Here is an 18,845-nt window from a genome sequence, read left to right on the forward strand (position 1 = left end):
ACATCACCTCTGGTCCTGAAATCACCACATATGTGGCTCCCATGCCAAATTCTGATCCCCAGCACTGTCCACGCCAGGCTTTGATTGAGACATGTACCGTGCATGCAGCTCCACTGGGGCTTTGTTGATCACAACACAGACAAAAGAGAAAAAAAAACTACACTTTCTGAGCATGAACACTGCAGCACTAGACATAGAAGCCTTCTGAGACAATGTGTGGGATGATAAAAAACAGAAGCAATTTATAACAGATATTATAGGCAGAGGTCTTTAAGACACTGGCAGGTAGGTCTATGCTCTGTGGGTACAAAATATTATGCAAAAGACGAATATGGATATAAAATCCTGTGAAATAAAAAAAATAAATAAAAAAAAAAGTCATGCTTTTTGCAGAAGTGTAATGGAAGCCATTTAAGCAGTCAATGATATCCCCCATCCTGCCCCCTCTCTGTTCAGCCAACTTCTTCTAAGAGAAGAGCATATCAAATGGGCTTTAGTCTCAACAGCTTGGAGGCAGAACAACTCAAACATGCCCTGCAGAGAGACAGCTCTGTGTCAGAAATCACACTCAACCAAAACCAGGCCTTTAATGGAACTAACTGTTATTCCAAATGTGAAACAGCCTCTAACTTATAAATGTGTCATTTATTTTTTTTTACATTTAACTAGCTCTTAATTCTCTATAATTGTTTTTTTCATTTGCATTGGTAAAACAATGCAGTCGTCTCATCTGCCTGGTTTGACAGAATTTCATCCGCATCCTCTGGCAGTGCACCAGACATGAGGACGGAGGGGGGAGAGGATGGATGGAGGGATGCTAGACAGAGGACAGGTGGAGATGGAGGGAGAGGGCAGATCCCCTCCTCCCCGGGATGTGAGTGTGGGTCACAAGCCAAAAGAGATGGTGCAGCCCAGAAGGGAGGGTAGCTCTACCTGAGTCACTCTGACATCTCCTGCAGGTGCTGGTTTCTGTGGGGGTTCAAATTGCACATTTTTAAACGGGGCAGAGTTATAAGAATCAGCATGAACACCAAACATAAAGCAGTATGACGGCTAGATCTGACTAGAGGTGTAAAAATGTCGGCGCTCGGGTTCGGAGATGTGGGATCTCCATGTCGCATGTGGCCACAAAATACAACAAACACAGTCTGTTACATTTTTAATGTATTGTGGGACATGTCTAGTCAAACTGAGCTTCATTAAGAATCATTACAACGATTAACATTTCTTATCATGGTATTTATATTAGCTTGAAATGGTCATTCTCATTATTCAGATGCTCTCCATTTGTGTGCTGTGATATAAGGAGTCAGGGACAACAAAGGACAAAGACTTGGACGAAAAGCTCTTTCCTTTGTAAATACTTAATGTTCATTTCCAAATTCCCTTAGGAAAAGAATAACTAGTGTTTAACATTTTCCCAAATGTATTAATTCCACTTTTACACCTTACTCCCTCTGTTCACTTATCGCTGCAGCTCTACTTGATGTGGTATTTTTTTTTTTTTTTTTTAAATCCTGTGACGCCGCTTCATCGAGTGACATAACAGACCGCATCAGTTACACAGCACTACAGGTTTGCCTTGGGTACATTTGTTATGACAGGGGTTACGGCATTGACCTATGGATCTGACCTACATCCTGGCGGGAATGTGAAATTCAGGTGGCCGGCGTATCTGCGTCAGGCGCTCTGTGAGTCATCACGTCCCGCTTACAGTACTGAGCCTGGGGTCACAACCTTCCACGTCTGCATCAGAGAACTGTCACAACACTCACGATGAGCCTACACATGATCACGCACCCATTATCCACATCTGGGCGGCAGCGTACTGCGCAGTAAATCTGCACAGCCACGCTCAAAGGTATGTAAAAGTAAGCAGGGAAATATATATTAACACACACAGGTTATGTGGACACAAGCACGTGTGCAAAAACATTTTAAAAATGCAAAGTAAATATGGAAACTAAGGTCTGCGTTAGAAAGTAAACAAACACAGACAGGGTCTTTGTGAAGATGTGCTTATACAGTAAAGCACTTCACGCGGCTCGGGAGAACGTCAGGGAATGGCGAGCTGTGAATGAACGGCTCTTATCAGCCATGCGCAGCTCCACACCACTGGAGGGGAACTAGTAAATATCACATGCCTAATTATAACCAGACACGCTACTTGTCTCAACTTCCACAATGTGTCTTTCATCTCACACTGTTGTTCCTTCAATGAAACCATTAGAGTGAAAAACACAATCAAGAATTCTGCGATTTCCTGAGGCGGCTGTTTCATAATATAAGACAGTGATTAAAAAGTGATGAAGTTCTGGCTGTGGTCCTTTTACAGGTGATTTAGTAAAGGAGCAATTTCTTGAGGAGCAGCAATGATACGATGTCAAAACACTTTGACTGAGGCACTGAATAGATATGGAAGTTATTAACAAGACCCAAGAATTTTTACAAGCATTTCCTGAAGCATATCCTGCAAGAATACTGTATAGCCTGGGGCGCTGAGAGCTCCACCCTCACTGCTATCAATACTTGACACCAGCTTGTCCTACCAGAAATTCCTTTCTCAATACTCAAGCAACAAATCCAACACAACTTTACTTGGCCCCTTGCTTTTCAGTGGGAGGGGGGGGGGGGGGTTGACAAGCAAGGCAATGATTCACAGAAAAAGCAGAAACAAACTGCAAAAACAAACACATCCAGTTCAAAGTCAAATGTCATGAATGAGTCACTAAATGGCCCGATGGGGAAGTACCCAGAGCGCAGTCACAGGAGGTCACCAAAGTGTGTAGAGTAAGTGATACAAAGAAAGCGTTGGAGCCAGAGAGAAAAGAGGAAGGCTAGAGGGGCAGAGCGGCTGCATGTGGCTGTGAGGTTGAGGATGCAGACGGTTTGGGCGGTTTACACCCTGCTCAGGGCTAACAGGAAGTGCTGCAGCTCCACAACAGCGAGATGGAAGTCGTATTGTGTCATAGTCTTTTCTGCATAGGTCAGTGGAAGATTCTGTTATGGTTTGCAAGAGCCACTTGCTAATGAAGCTGTCAGTTTTAAGGTTGGATTAAGCACTGATTGAATAGCCTACAGCATGATGTCGCTTTTATTGCCTGAGTGCCCTTTACTCATTAATGTAGAGGAAGTGTTGTTTCCCTTTATGAGCCACCTTTCACAATGAGAGGTACATTGAATACTTTTAACCACCATGGAGAGATTTAAACAACAACAAAAAAAGAGGCCTTTCTGTGCAAGGATCTAACTGCATTGTCCTTCCATGACTACACTCCCCATCCTCCCCCTCTGTCTTCTCTCCTAATGAGTGGACAGGCAGACAGGCTCTGGCTCCAAGCACAGGTCAACAACTTAAGAAGAGGAATCCACAGTGGAAAAGTGGGTTGTCCTCTGCTGGCACAGAGACATTAAGGCACACACACTTGCACTCTTAACACCAACATGGAGACATGCTCCTTCAGGTGTCGGACATTGGAAGAAGTTGTCGAAGATGCTGCCAGGTCAACCAGGCCTCATACAACCTCATACAATAACCAACAATGGAAATAAGCATGCGAGCCAATATGGCATTTGCATATGTGTGTAAGGTCAACAAAACTAAACGCAAACAAGCAAAACCACACACCTTTAATCCTCTTACTTTCTAAATAATTACTTTATGGTAAATCTTATTTCTCAAACCCTGAGCATGACCTACAATTCCCTTAAAATAAGCCAAATTTAAATCTCAAACTTAACTCTTTTAAGTCCCAGCTTGATACAAGACAAAGACCAAAACATAACTGCAGTCTCAGCTGTAACCCTGACCCACAAAGCCCATGTAAATAAGTCAAAATAAAACCATACTTTCGATATACGCTTGTGCACATTACACACAGGCAAAACGCCACTCAGAATAACCCTGTGACAGAACAGCATGTAGGTCAACCTGTGGTCAGCTGATCTGTCCTGATCCTGTCTTGTGTGAGTGGCCAGTGCTTTAGACTACAGTCGCACTAGCACGCCAAACAACACAAAAGCCCATGTTATTTATGGCCTAAATTACAGAAGCAACAACGTCGAAACACGGTTGACAGTCATAGTTCAGAATTTAGACTATTTAAGAGTCTATATTTTCAAGAGAAAACCAAATTAATTCTGTTTAAATTTGATCTAAATAAACTGCTCAGCTGCCCTCTGTTAACCCCTGTTTTTGCCCCATGCATGCATAACAACTCAAACCACATACCAAATAGAATTGGGAGATACACACGTGGACAGCAGACACACACACACACACACACACACACACACACAGACAGACACTTACCCAGAGCCAAGCAAAGTCCCTGCACATCTCATCTCATTCCCTTCATAGCGCAGAGAAAAGACTCAAGTGTCACAAATGCTCCTGTTCCCGCAGAGGCCAGTGGCAACTCTTAAAGCTTTTGCTGCTTCCAAGCCTCCTGCCTGCACCTTATCACTCTCACTCTCTGCACATATCCCTTACTCTGCTCACTCTTTCTTTCTTACTTCCTCTCTGCTCTCCTGTCTTTCTCTCTCTTTTCTTTTGCTCACTCTCTTCCTCCCTCCCTTGCTCTCTGATCTGTCTTTTTCCCCTGTCCAGCGTCTGCACAATGCACATCAATTATTCAGAGGCAGTCTCCCGGTTTCTCCGGCTTATCCAATCAGAGCAGGTCTCTGCACTAATGGGCTCCTGCTGTACCTGCTACCGGCTCCAACACACTCTCGAGACAGCGCGGGGGAGGGAGGGAGAGAAATAGACAGAGGGAACAGAGGAGACAGCCAAAGAGGAGGGAGGATGAGGAGAGGAGATAAAGACAGTGAGCCGACGCAGACAAACAGGAGCAGAGATAGAGAGGGAAAGATATTCCAGTGCTTCTCACCTCAGTTGTGAGGTGCTGTTATTGATGTGCTCAGCTTAGTCTGTCTAGTGCTCCATTGCCCCGTTTCTCTAAGCTGTTAGACAGTGCTCACGGAAACACACATTCACACATGCATAATCCAGCAATGCGACTGCCATTTGTCAGGAAGGACAAAAAAAAAAAAAACAGAAGAAGAAAAAAAGTCTGCAAGCTCAGACTGCAAACTTGCATAAATGGGTGGAGCTTAATATGCTATGCAGGCTGGCTGGAAGCCAGTGCATGAGAGAGGAAGTGGGAGAAGAAGAAAGAACAAGATGTAAAGATCACCCTATTCAAAGTCTGACAAGTGGTAAGATATCAGCTTTATCAGAGAGGGGATTCCTGAGTGCAGGACAATCTAACCTGACAATGTCTCCCTGTCTTCATCAGAGGCCGCTTTGTAAATCTAATTAACAAGACACATCAGAGATGAGCATCTGAGTGCAACTGAATCAAAGAAGAGGCAGGCTGAGGGTGAATCTGAGTTCATCTTCTCTTCGCCTGCTCCCAACATAACCCAACATGGCAAAAAAAAAAAAAAAAAAAACAACAATCTGGATGAATGGACAGGAAAACTGTCATTGTTCTCTCTCCCCTTACCTAAATGTTGAGATGTGCTGTGCAGCGGTAGGGTGGGGAAGCCCACTGGCCTTGTGACAGCAGAGGGAAGTTGTCTTTTGTGTGGCTTTTGTGTGACAGACGCACTCAGTCATCAACAGTTTCACAAATATCCCACGCAACACACACACACACACACAACGGAGGCATTGTTGGGCAGAAATATAACATGAAAAGGGTGTGTCAAAAGCCCCTGATGGGGAAGGGTGGGGGGGTGTGAGGGGTGGAGAGGGGTGATAGTGGTTGAGTCCTGAGGTGTGGGTGCCAGATCAGTCAACCCTGAACAAAAGGAGGATTTAAATCATTTGCTCATCCGGTTTGGACTAGAACAAAGTCTTCTGTGTTCAGAGTGCAACTGCACTGCTGGCTCAGCTGGGACATTACCAAAATGAATTTACTTGCAACTGTGTAAACCAAAACAATTAAGTAGCAAGTGAAAGAGGACCCAATCAGCCAGAGGCACTAAATGCAACTACCCTAATAAGTATTTCCCCACGAGCTTTATTTCTATAAACTTGATAGTAAACTTCTGAAGGTAGTTTTGGGTTGCAAAGGGGTTTCATCATCTAAAGTGAACCACTGGAGAGTGTCAGAAGAGAGGCCTGCCTTCTAAAAATAAACCCTATTTCCTGTTAATAATTCAGAGAGCTGCTCTTACTCAGCAGTAATTAAATATAAAAGTCTGTAAGGTTGATTGGGTCAGTAACAAAGGATGCCTACACCTTCCTCTAGTTCTACACACACACAGCTCAAAGATGGAAGGAAAGTCGGGGTGAGAAAATCAATCAAGTGAAAGTAAACTGAGACAGATGAGTGGAAGGCATGTCAGAACGTGTGTGAGAGTGTGTGTGTGTGTGTGTGTGTGTGAGAGAGAGAGAGTGTACAGGCACTCACACACTGTGCAGTGAGTCTACACACAGTCTAATGGGAGCACTTATTTTCAGTTGTTCATTTATTTGCACTGCTCGGTGAATTATGGGAGTTATGGGTTGGTGAGGTATTTTTTTGTGAGCTGTGTGTGATCGTGTGTGTGTGTGTGTGTGTGTGTGTGTGTGTGTATGTGTATGTGTTTCACAGGGCATGGGGTGAGCTACAGCCACACCCTGGAAGTTTTCTGTCATTGTTGACACAGCAGAGTGGCTGTTTTTTCACATGTGAAACACCAGATCACCTCGTGAGCACGCTCTGTTGACTGACTGAGTGCTGACAATTCTGCACTTCAGCTGGGACAGTTTCTTTTTTGTGATGTCAGATGAAAAGTGGGTGGGGGGAATTTACCAACCATCTCAGAACAAAGCTCAGCTCTGTTAATCATATTTTCCCAATCAGCTGGAAAGGGGAAATACACACATGAAAAACATCAAACATGATCATCGCTTGTGAAGATAAAAAGGATCTTTAAAAATCACCTGCTTTTTTTTTTTAAAACCACAACAATAACTATAAACATATGATGCCACTTTAAATGGCTGAATTATTATTTCTCTGAGCAAGACAGAGGAACAAGTACCAACCTGTGTCTGACTTAAGCATGAGTTTCTAGAAACATAGCGCTCATTCCAGGGAGCATTACCTCTAATGCAGAGCACATCACCTCATGTTGAAAACGCAAGACACATTCAAAACAATGTGACACTACAGTTCTGACATGATATAGTAGAAGAAGTGACAAAGTGGTCATAATGATAATTTTGCAGGTTTATTATTGGAGCTTATGCTTCATAAATAGAGAGAAGAAACTGTTATGAACTTGGTGGCAGATTCACTGAGGAAGGAAACACTAAAACCTTTGGCAGATTATGTGGCTAATCTGATTTGTTGTCTGCTGAACTTCACAGTAGCCAAACAGCTCGGAGTCTATGAGGGCTGTGTGTGTTTGTAGGGCAGCAGCACACCTATTATCTAATGAACCTCCCAGCTGGAAGTCTGCTTGTACCAGACTACAGATTATTAGGAGGAAAACATAACCTCTAAGAAGATTTACAAATGGACAATGGATTTTAAAACACGACATTTGAAAATGAAGGGGGATGAGCGTGGCCACACAAAAATCGAAAAAACATGAGGACACCCTTTTTTGAGAGTAAGCTAAATGTAACGATGTTAGTATGCTAACAGCATTAAAGCTGTGTATCCTAGCTGGCTCTGAGCGTTAACAGTGCTAATGCTAGTTCGCCTAACAGCAGATAAGTCTCTTCACTGGCTGATTCCAGATTAGAGCAACACACTAATCCCCCAGGCCTCACTGCAGGGTCACAATCTCCAGACAGCTCATCAGCAGCAGCCTGCTGTTGCTGAAAATCTCTCCACTTCAGTCGACAACTCTCACAGGGCAGCAGTTTATACTTTTACATCAGGAGGAGTGCAACTTTGGGCATTTGTAGTTAGTCGCCTGTTCACCTAATCACCTCGAATCTGCACACACTCTGCAGCAACAACAGGATTTTGTAGCTGTAGCAAAAGATACACACGTCAACTTCATTTTGAAGACAACTGAAGTTGTCAAACTGTTTATCAGTTTCCTCTTTAACTGATGCTCTGAAAGACAGCGTCAGTAAGATTGATCCGCACTCTAAAGAGTCTGCCTCTTCCCCCTGAGGAGCCTACAGAGAGCATCGCAGACTCCTCGGCCCTCATCTGGGCTCTCAGGTGTCAGATCTGCGGCCCTCTGTCGCCGTGCAGGCTGTCAGAAGATTGTGCGGGGTCTGCACGATTAGACACACATTTATGCATGCGCGCGCACACACACACACACACACACAGACACACAAGACAGTAAAAATACACAAATATGACCATACACGCAGAGCTAACAGAGCAGGTCTGCTTCCATGTTGATGCATTTGTATGAGTGTACACACGTCTGTCTGAGTTCATCTGTGCATCACGTCTCCTCTGTCGCCCCCCCGTCTGCTTTCTCAGACAGACGTCCTTGTAAGGGAGGTAAGACGGACGCTCAGTGAGTAAGAGCTGCCCTGAGTCACATCTGCCTCCCACCCCGACAGCCTGCCTGCCTGCCCGCCTGCCTGCCTCATTTGATGACTGGCCGCATCATATCTCCCATCCCCCCTCCCCCCCAACACGCATAATTATACCACAGCTCCTATTTGTCCGCAGTGCATAAACAGCTCTTCCTGAAACCCAGTTCTGTCTTCTATTAGATCCCAGAACCATCAGCAGGCCTGAAGATGATTCTGACTGTCAGCTGGGCCCAGACAGCCAGCCAGCCAGCCAGTCCGGGCCATGCCTGGACAACAATCACATTATCCCAACACAGGAACACAGACAGAGAGAGAAATACAACAATCAATATTGTACACTGACGTCTGTCTGCCCACTTAAGTTCCTCCCAACAAGACACTTCCCACCACAACTGAAAGAGGATATTCAGCTTGAGCAAATGTTCATATCATAGGATCATGTGAGCAGCAGAAAGTAGTACATTTCTGCCTTCTGCATATTCAGTTGCAACACATTGCAGCTCATATGAGGAATTATGGGATAAGATTTCAGAACATTACTGTCAGTACTGTCAGCGTACTTCCTGTTAGGAAACAGTGACATGCTTGCCTTGTCATAAAAACAAAGAAATCTAAATATTTGACTTTCACTACCCCCAATTATGTAACTGCCAAACAAAGGTTTATCTGTGTTTTGACTGCATGGCTACGGCTTTGTCAGGTCTTTGTCAGGCAGAATGAGTGGTCCAGCACACATCAGCAACACCTCTCCAGCCATCCATCTCTTTCCCTCTCTCCTCTCTGCCGCCTCTGCACGTTTCACTTTGACAAATGTACACGTACAGGCCGCTCCTGCAGGACTGTGTGAGGCAGGGAGGGGAGGTATGGATTGGGGGAAATTGGATTTGATAGATAAATGTCTGAGGATAGCATTACTGCCTGCTCTTTCTCTCTCTCGCTTCATGTGTGCGTGCATGCAGACTGCACATTGGAGTGTGGGTTTGTGTGGAAAGACTGTTGAGTAGACTGTTTTTGTGAGGCTACCACCCGGACAGCTCATCTCAATAGCACATTAATGTTTAATGGGGACTAAAAATATCTGACATTATAATGCTCGATGGGCTTTCTGTGTGATGTCTGTGGTCGCAGTCGTTTGTAGAAATCAAAAATGTCCAAACCACAGATTCATAGGAACCTTAACAGACACTTTTATTTGTTTTTAAGGGCTGAAAGGAGCAAAATAATTTGCACAATTAAACTCTTAGTATAATTATGAGATTCTCTGTGTCTTGCAAACAAAACATCCTAATAGTGTTCAAAACATAATAAGCAGCTTCATTGTGCAGTCATGGCCTGAGAGGGGTAATGGCATGGCACACTTTCCTGACTTGATCATGACTTTAAGCCATTCTGTGATTTGTTTTGTTTTATTGAATGAAAAAATGAAGATTTGCAGCACGAGGAACAATGGGCTTTGTATCGTCCACTGTCTTGCACGTCAACAGCAGTAAATGGGATGATGTATGACCATGCACGTGCTGGCATTTCAGTAGAACGGTGGGTCTGACCTGCAGATTTGGGTGTGAATTTGTCCCTGTTGGCAGCACACACAGCCAGCAACCTGTAGCCCAGGTCCAAGTCAAACCCCTGCTGAGCAGCGACGCGACTCACCACCTGAGGAAAAGAACAGTGGATCATGAGAAAAGCTGCCGTCCCTCAGGCATCTAATAAGTTCAGCACCATTGCATCGTTTTAATTACATCTTTATAAGCACCAGGTTAAAGCAGATGCAGCTCACTCTGAAGTTAAGAAAGAGACAGCAGGATGAGGAGAGCGATCAATTACCAAAGTATACCTTCAGTGCATTCATGTCATTCAGCATATAATGTGAAATTAATGTACTATCTGCAACTATTATTTTCATTATCAACTGATCTGCTGATTAGTTTCTTGATTAACTGATTCATTATTTTGCTCAGTTTGCTTGTTTTGTCCAACAAACAGCTGCTGCATTCAGTTCATTGTCATTTTTGACAAAAAAAGATAAAATGTCAAAGCTGAGAAGCTGAAACCAGAGAAGTTTCGACAATTTTGCTTTAAAAATAACTGAAAGTATTAACCAGTTATGTATCAATATTAAATAAATTCTCTGTCGATCGGCAAATCGATTTATCAGCATTTCAGCAGCTCTATCTTTCTATAGTAAACTGGGGAAACAGTACTTTCTTATGCATCACCATAAAATATTGATCTCTTATATGAATATCAAGCAGTCAATAAAGAGTAAGTCATAGTTAATGCATCATAATCCTTTCACTTTGGTAAGTGTGTTCATATTCTGAGCCACTGCTGTCACTGAACTTTATCTATCTTCAGACAGAAACACATACAACAAACACTTGCACTCTCTCTCTCTCTCTCTCACACACACACACACACACACACACACACACACCCAGAGACACAGCAAGATTAATGTGGAGTCTGCAGTCTGGATTGCTCCAGTGATCCACAGTCAGGACAACCCTGATGACTGCATCAACCTCCAAGAGAGGTGAGAGAGCCAAACCACAGTTGCTCTGCAGAACGAGCAGAGTCTCTGAAAGCTTCTCCTCAAACAGGCCCGTTCTGGCCCCAGAGTGAACAGGGTTTGTCCCCTGAACTGGCAACCTCTGGTTCAGGGAGCCAAACCAACCAGCGACTATGTGAGTGTGTAAGAAGGGAGACTGCAAACAGAGTAAGTAAAGTATGTCTTAGCATCGAGTGCCCACTGGGTGAAGAAAGGTTAAAGAGCCTCCTTTGCGTCCCATTTTTGAGAAGCACCAGTCCCCAGATGTGAGACTTTAATGATCCTTTTGTGTTAATGACTTCAAAAAGAGGTTGAACATTTACGGGACAAGAAGCAGGAGCCTCCCGGACCCTAGCATAATGTTAAAGGGGATGGTGGGTGATGTTAAACAGGACTCAGGAGACAGGGGTAAATCATTATTAGGAGGGAAAGCTCTTTGCTTTTATCAGCTCACAGATGACAACTCCTCTGCTCCCCCTGACCTCAAAACACACATTACCGTTAACAAGGTCAGCTGGGGTGCCTTTTAGAGAAGCAGCATAACAGCTAGCAGTGATCATAAAGTAGGTAATATGGCTGCTTGAGCACTGAATAAAAAACTATGGAAATTAGGTTAATAAATAGGGTTTATTTAATTGTTTTAATCAAGAGACAGTGATTTTCAATTCTACAGCTCCATGAAATCATGTTATTTTTTATTTGAAGCAGTTCAGAGGCTACAAGGCTGTCATCCCAGGGATAAATACTTCACAACATAATCTATTCAACACAGCCATATGATGCAAACAATGGCGATTCTGACATTGTTTGCAGCAAAATCACATTGTTGTCAATCGTTTCATTTCCTGCGTGACTGAGTCTGCCCTACAGTTTGTACAGGGCACACAGCCAGCTACAGAGGCTAGCATAGATTCAACATGGATTTAACAGTGTTTCACCTCATAAGCCTTTCTCAGCTTAATCTCCCTTGGAGGATGTACATCCAGCTCCATATTCCTGTCAGCTGTAGAGCTGGAAGAGGTGCTGGAGGGTTACTGGGCCATTCATACTCTTGTTTATGTATTTGCTGGCGAAAGAAAAAGCATGTTGTTGTTGAGACGGTTGCAAGTGGTGAGAGACAGCTCCTGGTGAGTTAGGTGGGTAATTTTAGAAAACTGTGGGACGGACATAATGCAGACGTCTGCATGCACTGATGTCACCTACACTCTTGAAACACTGTGCATAAAGGAAGACAGAAAAAAACCCCACAGATTGTCGAGCACACAGAGCTAATAGCACAGCACTGACAGTTATGTCATCTTTTATTAGCTCTGGAGCTTATACTCCATCAGGGAGTGGAGGATGACCTCCATCATGCACAACATGCTAGAGGGAGCAGACGTCTCCAGATGAGGCATAGATTTAGTCTCATTCAGCTATGACAAATATCACGGTCCTGTGATCCAAGGAGATGCATAGTCATCTTTAAATTTCAATTGAGCGCTCTGGCACATAACCAGCGAGGTTAACATCGGGAGGACAAAATCCTCGCAAGAATGCATAGACTTGTTGCACGCTGTAATTCTCCAGATAAGAAGCTGCTTGCTCTCTGAGTCTGATGAAACAATTTAGCTGATGGAAGCAGCCCCATGCTGAGAGGGATCTCAGCGGTGGGCTCCATTGTATAGCTCTTTATCAGCTTTTAAGAGGCTTTTATTGTGATTTACACATTAATGAGCATTTATCTGTTTGCTCACGCTACAACCTCAGCTGGGGACAATGTTGCTTCAGTGTTTCAAAGACTGATCTGAGCGATAAACACGTGCAACTTGCATTTCTCTGCTCGAAAGCCTCTTTTCCCTAATTTAAACATGTGACTGTATATATATGTGTGTATATAAGTGTGTGTGTGTGTTTTTTTTCCCCACACACCTGGTGCAGGCTAGCTCTCTGGCCCCGTGTCCAGATCGATGAGTGGTACTGAAAGGCGTTAGCCAGAGGTGACTGGCTACTCTCAGTCTTGATCAAGCCTCTTTTTTAGTGTGTGTGTGCGTGTGTGTGTAAGGAACAGAGAGGAGAGAAGCAGTCTCTGACAAGGACTTTAACCTCTGTCACTGGCCCCTGACGGCCCGAGCAGCTGCCTTGGATAACTGCTGTCTACAAACCTGGTGCGACTACAGCCTGCTGCTAACTGCATTACTAACATTTGCAGGAGAAAAGAGGTTTAACCCAATATCAAATCTGAATCTGAATATGATATGAGTCTTGTTTCAGCTATTGCACAGCCTAGGTTAACTTGCAGCTCCTTAAAACTAGGCTGAAAGCTGCAGCTAAAAGTGGACGCATCATCCCATAATGTTTTTTCCATGTTTTCAAAAGTATCCAAAATCTAATTATTGTTTTGTTCATGTCTTCTAAAAAGTACCTGAAAAACCCAACGAAAACCATAATTAGTGTTTGCGTACCGTCAGACATCCCATGAGACTTTGCTCGAAAGGTCGCTGGAAGGCCCGGGGATCTCCACACCAGTCGAGCAGCTCTGTGGCCGCTGAGTGGAAGTTGGCTGGGTTCTGTAAGTGCTGTGCAAACACAGAGAAAAGAGACTGCCATTAGAAACAATGGGAAATAATGAGCGTTATTTTTTTCACATTAAGTACAAATTGGAAAAACACTGAAACCAAATAGTTTTGCAGCCTCGCGCTCTCCCACCAAACTGCCTTGATTTAATGTCTTGTGTTTCTGCACAACCCTGTGAGGACCTTGACTCCTTCCAGTGTACGCCCACTCAGAGCTCTGCTGCTTTGTGGGAAGAAGATCACACCCATATCAACAATGATGCCAGTGTTTCTTGTTAATCTCTCTTGGCAACACCCAGCCCTCACCCCCATGACCCACACACAGCAACCAAATCTTTCCCTCCAATCCTCCTTCTCTCTCTCTTCTTCTCATTCATTGCTTGTTTTGAGAATGTAACAGAGCCTCGGCACCAGAAGTCCACTGGCTGGCTTGGCTGCGCACAAAGAAAACAACCTTGGTCCTGGCAGCTATGTGTGCAGACTCAATGCGCGCCGTTGGTGTGTTGTCTAATCTCTTTCAGTCTCTGTCTGTCTCTCTCGCTTGTTCACTGAGGCCTGAAACAGTTGAGTCTTTTCTTCCCAGTGTCTGAAGGCTACTCAAGCTGGCAGGACACAATAAGCGGTTTTAAAATTGGGCTCCCTTTCTTCACAGCTCAGGAGGTTAATGGCTCTGAAATGGCGCGGAGCTACAGCTTGTTCAGTCGGCGAGATTGAGCCCACTTGAAAGCATTTATTATTCTCATCTGGAGCTGAAGCATCTTGTTTTGTGTGTTCTTGCAGAGAAGGTAGTGCTATTGTCTTTAGGGGGCAGCAGAGGTGAGCGTTTTTGAAAGGGCAGCTTTTCGGCGGTGTGCGACAAAAAGGGCTCTTCGTGGCGAACGCAGTCTTACATGTCAGGCCCGGTACCCGCCCACAGAGAAAATCTCAGAGAGCTTCCAATGATATCATGAGCCTGAAGAGAGGCCTTGAGTGACTCATCTTTTGTGATGTGAAGATTAGCCATTATGGAGTTAGCTGCGGACTCTCACAGGGGTTTGACTGATGATGAAGAGAAGCCGGGAGAATGAGGGAAAGTGAGAGATGCTCTTGTTGAGTGAGAGGGAGGAGAAGAGCCTGTTCTAGATGAGTGATATAATCTGGCATTATTGCCGCTTGATGGGAGGCGTATCAGCCTCCAGCGCGAGAGGAATCAGAACTAGCACAGCAGGGGCTGTCTGTCTAGATCTGTAGTCACAGCTCCTCCTGCTGCAGCGCTCGCCACCGACTCTGCCTGACAACCTCGACTCTGGTGTGAGGGGGAGGACGGCAGAGTGAAACGGCTCCGTTGAGTTTCGGGAGGAGGATGGGGCCTGAGCCGTTCCTGTTGTTGTTGCTGTTGCAGGGTTGGATGAGGACAAGAATGGGGAGACAGAGGTGGGGGGAGGAGGGCTGAGCAGCAGCGGCAGTAGCAGCAGCAGCAGTAATGATGGGGTTTCAGCAGACAAAGAGCCAGACATTTGACAGACTTTCCTCTGTGAGATGATGGACTGACTTCCCTCCTTTTTCTGACCAGCCAAGGTTCAGGCTGTTCAGCGCCTACCTGGCTGCATGAAAAACAGTGATAACCTGGCTCTCTGCCAGCGGCTTTCCCCAAACTCAAACAACACCCTGCTGGCAGAGCCGCCACGAGCTCAGAGCTCACGGACTTACTCTGTGCCTTTGAAGTCTGGTTTACTATGAGCTCTATTACAGCCACAGCTGAGAAGTACATAAACCAAACTACAATTAGTGAATTTATTAAGCTCGATGTGTTAACTCAGGCTATTTAGGGCTTATCAGTGACGCCTAGGAAAGTAAGTGAGGAGGGTTTGGGAAGTGAGTAGCGCCAATTCCAGTAGTATCAAATTTCACTCGTGCGAGAAAAGCTGGCATTTTGGAAATAAAGCTACTCAGGACTTTGAAATCAAGCACATTGCTGTATGCAATCAAAGTGAAAGAGCTGAGGCAATGAGAGCCTGTCTAAATAAAGGTTATAATAGTGGGTGCTTAGAAGTTTAGGTGGGAGTGGGGGGGGGGGGGGGGGCCTTAAGAGAAGGCACAAAGAAAAGGGATATGTCACCTCATAATCGCAAGCTCAAAGCCCTATCACTCACTGATTCACTGGAAGGCATGGTGTCATATGGATGTTGGGAGATATAAAGGATCACACCCACATGGCATAAACAAATAAGCCCACAGCCAACCAGCCAGCCAGCCAGTGAGTTTTTGTAGACTATTAATCACAGGCAGAGGCGGTAGCCCTGGGTTATGTCTCTCTGTCTGTCTGACTGTGTCTTTCAGTCTGTATCTGTCTGCGAGGAGGCTCCTGAAAGCTGGCAGTCAAGGAAGCATTTAAGCAAAACCACAACAAGGGCCGGCATACGTCAGGAGTCAGGAACGTGATGTAAGGGAACACAGGACCAGGAGGAGGAGGAGGAGGAAAAAAAAAAAAAAAAAAAAAAGAAAGGTGGCGTCTGTTATGTTGCTCTTCTCTTTGAAGTCTCTTCTTATATTCACTGCCAGATTTGCCTCCCTCTCTCTCTCTCTCTCTCTCTCTCTCTCTCTCTATGACCCTGTGCAACATGATCTGTGTGACTGGAGCTAATGGCCAGAAAAACTGATGCCCATATAAGGTGCTGAGAGGAGAAAGGAGTGTAAGAAAGGAAAAGGAAATGCAGATTCTTCTTAAAACTCTAGAATCCATGTCTGCATAGTACTGACAGAAGTCAGAGGAGGGACAGAAAAGCTGCAAGAAATGGGTCTTTACACACACCTGTTTGATGCACTGCAGCCTATCATTGGTCTGCTGGATGTGCCGGTCCATTGATGGTAACGGGTTCATCTTGATGCCTCTACCGGGACGCCATTAAAAGTTCTTTACCCTGTAAAAGAAGAAGAGGAGGAGAGGTACGTCTGTTAGAGCAGGTTTCTGTCAGGTCGTACATGTGAAGAGTTTGTAGCCTGTGAAGTTCAAACAGCATTTGCGCAGCTTGACAAATTCTCAAAAAAGGGAAAGCCAGCTTGTTTATGCACTGACTCATCGAAGAGTTTGAAACTGAGATTTTCCGCAGCAGCACTTTTAACGACAAATGGAAACACGATGCAACTGAAACTTTTTGTTGCTTTACATTACATATGGGTGAAAAGTCGAACACTTGCTTCGGCCAAGAAAGGGCAACAACTGTTGTCTGTCTTAAGAAGAAGCACACGTTCACATCAAGGTTATCAGTGTGGCATAGACAACTCATTTATGCCCACATCTACCAGCAGATAAGACTCGGCTTTAATGCATCCATTTCTTTCTCTGCATATCTTGTTCAGGTCCAACAGTGAGCAGCAACAACAAGAACAATTCCAGCGCCATGCTCACTGTTCTGACCATCTCAGAGAAATGGACTGGGGGCTGGATTAATAGGTATCGTGCTGGTTTGCCAGCGAGGCCTCCGTCCCTCACCATCCTCCTGTGTTCATCTCCATCAGTGTTGGTCCGCCTCAGATTCCTGCACACAAAAGGCAAACTGAAAAACCACAGGTGGGAGCAGGGGGGGCAGGGCTCTAGAAAGCTGCTCAGCACTGATAAAGGGTCCCCAAAGATCCCCCGCTGTGAGAAACAGAGCGAGAGAGCGAATATGATGGAAGCATAGTGCACAGCGCACAGCCACGGAGTTTTCATGTGCAATGCTCAGTCTGGTGTGTTTATCATAGACAGAGTATTGCAAATATACAGACTCCTTCTGTCTCTTTCTCTCTTACACACACACACACACACACACACACACACACACACACACACACACACACACACACACACACACACACACACACACACACACACACATAACCACATGTAAACACAAAAGCTTGAGTTCTTCACTTTGATTAAGCATAAAGGTAAAACTTCAAAGGAACATTTCGAGAATAAGAGTGTATTACTAATCCTCTGAGCTTAAGCATAAGCAGAGCAGAATTACCTGGAGTGCACTTACAAAGTCTTAAACATCAGTGGGTACCCTGTGCGCATGAGTGATGAGGAATGCTGGTGCACATGTGGTCAAATGGTTGGCAGCCAAATGCCTTTTGTCAGGTTACACGGACATGACAGTGCTGCAGTGGTCGCTGTGACAAGTCCCTACATCACAGCTAACTTTACATCCTGCAGGGCACGCAGCCACTTTGACTGCACGTAATATGACCATGTAACTTTGGGTGGCCTAATTCTGCTGTGCTGTGGTGCCTCCCAGCATCCAGCAGATGTCTCCCTCTCCTGCTGCTAACCAGCATGTGTCTTTCACACACTACACCCGGAGCAAGTGGTCCAGAGAGGGCTCCTTTAAGCCCTGACAAGTGCTACAAATCCCCTTCAGCCAGGCAGCTCCACAGACCGCTAACAGGGCACGCTCCAGCCCAGCGCTGGCCGTCTGACCTTGTGGCTATTGATTAACGTTTCTCCTCCAGCTCCCCTTCCTGCTGTCCCAACACACCCGTAGCCAAGACCATGGAGGAGGGAGGAGATAGCTGCTTCTTTCACCCAAGAATCTCTTCCTTTTTTTTTCTTGCCACTCCTTCCCTCTGTTGTGCTTTTAACAAAGTGCAGCACACACACGCACACACGCCCTGCGAACAGGCAGCGCTTTTGTTTGCTGATGAAAAGATGGGCCCCTCAGGTTCTGGACGGAAAATGAGTGAGGTGGAAATGCGACTGGCTGACCAGGCCGTGTTCAACTGAGTTGTGACTGAGATAAGAAGTCAGTCCTCCTGACTGACTGACTGACTGACTGACTGACTGACTGACTGACTGACTGACTGACTGACCGGGCTGACTGAAGCTCCAGCGCCACACCCCCCACTGTTCAGGGGGAAAATGTGTTGCATAACAGCCTAGGCCTTGTTGGAAACATGGCAGAGGCCGTCCTCCCGCCCCACATCCTTACCCCCTCTGTTTACTATCAAAACAAAACACGCTAATCTGTCATCTCAACATAGGAAGGGAAACAAGTTGAATGTTGACATCTCTGCCTTCACTTCTCTACAAATTCACTGATTACAGCTGGACTGAAAAGAAAACAAAGCTTGGCAGCAGCGTGAGATTTTTCTTCTCTTCTGCATCCTTCCATTTTCTGTTTTAGACTTTTTGGGCTAGTGCCGTTTGTGCTGGAGCACGCACACACACTGAGAACGGGCCTGCTTAATCTTTATTGTCTTCCAAACATCTTAATCA

At 45.1% G+C, this 18,845-nt stretch overlaps 1 protein-coding gene across 6 annotated transcripts in view; it reads right to left on the minus strand.

Moving 5' to 3' along the window:
* The window catches only part of zmiz1a (zinc finger, MIZ-type containing 1a), a 97,389-nt gene that overhangs the window by 15,684 nt on the left and 62,860 nt on the right, over nt 1-18,845 (minus strand). For 3 of the 6 annotated variants that reach the window (XM_071480475.1, XM_071480473.1, XM_071480472.1), the window contains 4 exons: nt 16,401-16,509; nt 13,499-13,612; nt 10,054-10,159; nt 934-969 (listed from right to left, as the gene is read on the minus strand). In XM_071480475.1, coding sequence (XP_071336576.1) covers nt 934-969; nt 10,054-10,159; nt 13,499-13,612; nt 16,401-16,469 — 325 coding nt within the window. In that variant the 5' untranslated portion in view covers nt 16,470-16,509. Of the gene's footprint in view, nt 1-933; nt 970-4,312; nt 4,829-4,889; nt 5,048-10,053; nt 10,160-13,498; nt 13,613-16,400; nt 16,510-18,845 lie in introns of those variants that run through there. The other 3 variants (XM_071480474.1, XM_071480477.1, XM_071480476.1) reach the window with 3 other exon arrangements.

This window comes from Trachinotus anak, unplaced genomic scaffold (assembly GCF_046630095.1).
Source record: "Trachinotus anak isolate AG129_WGS33_773 ecotype Australia unplaced genomic scaffold, CSIRO_AGI_Tana_v1 ptg000007l, whole genome shotgun sequence".
NCBI lineage: Eukaryota > Metazoa > Chordata > Actinopteri > Carangiformes > Carangidae > Trachinotus > Trachinotus anak.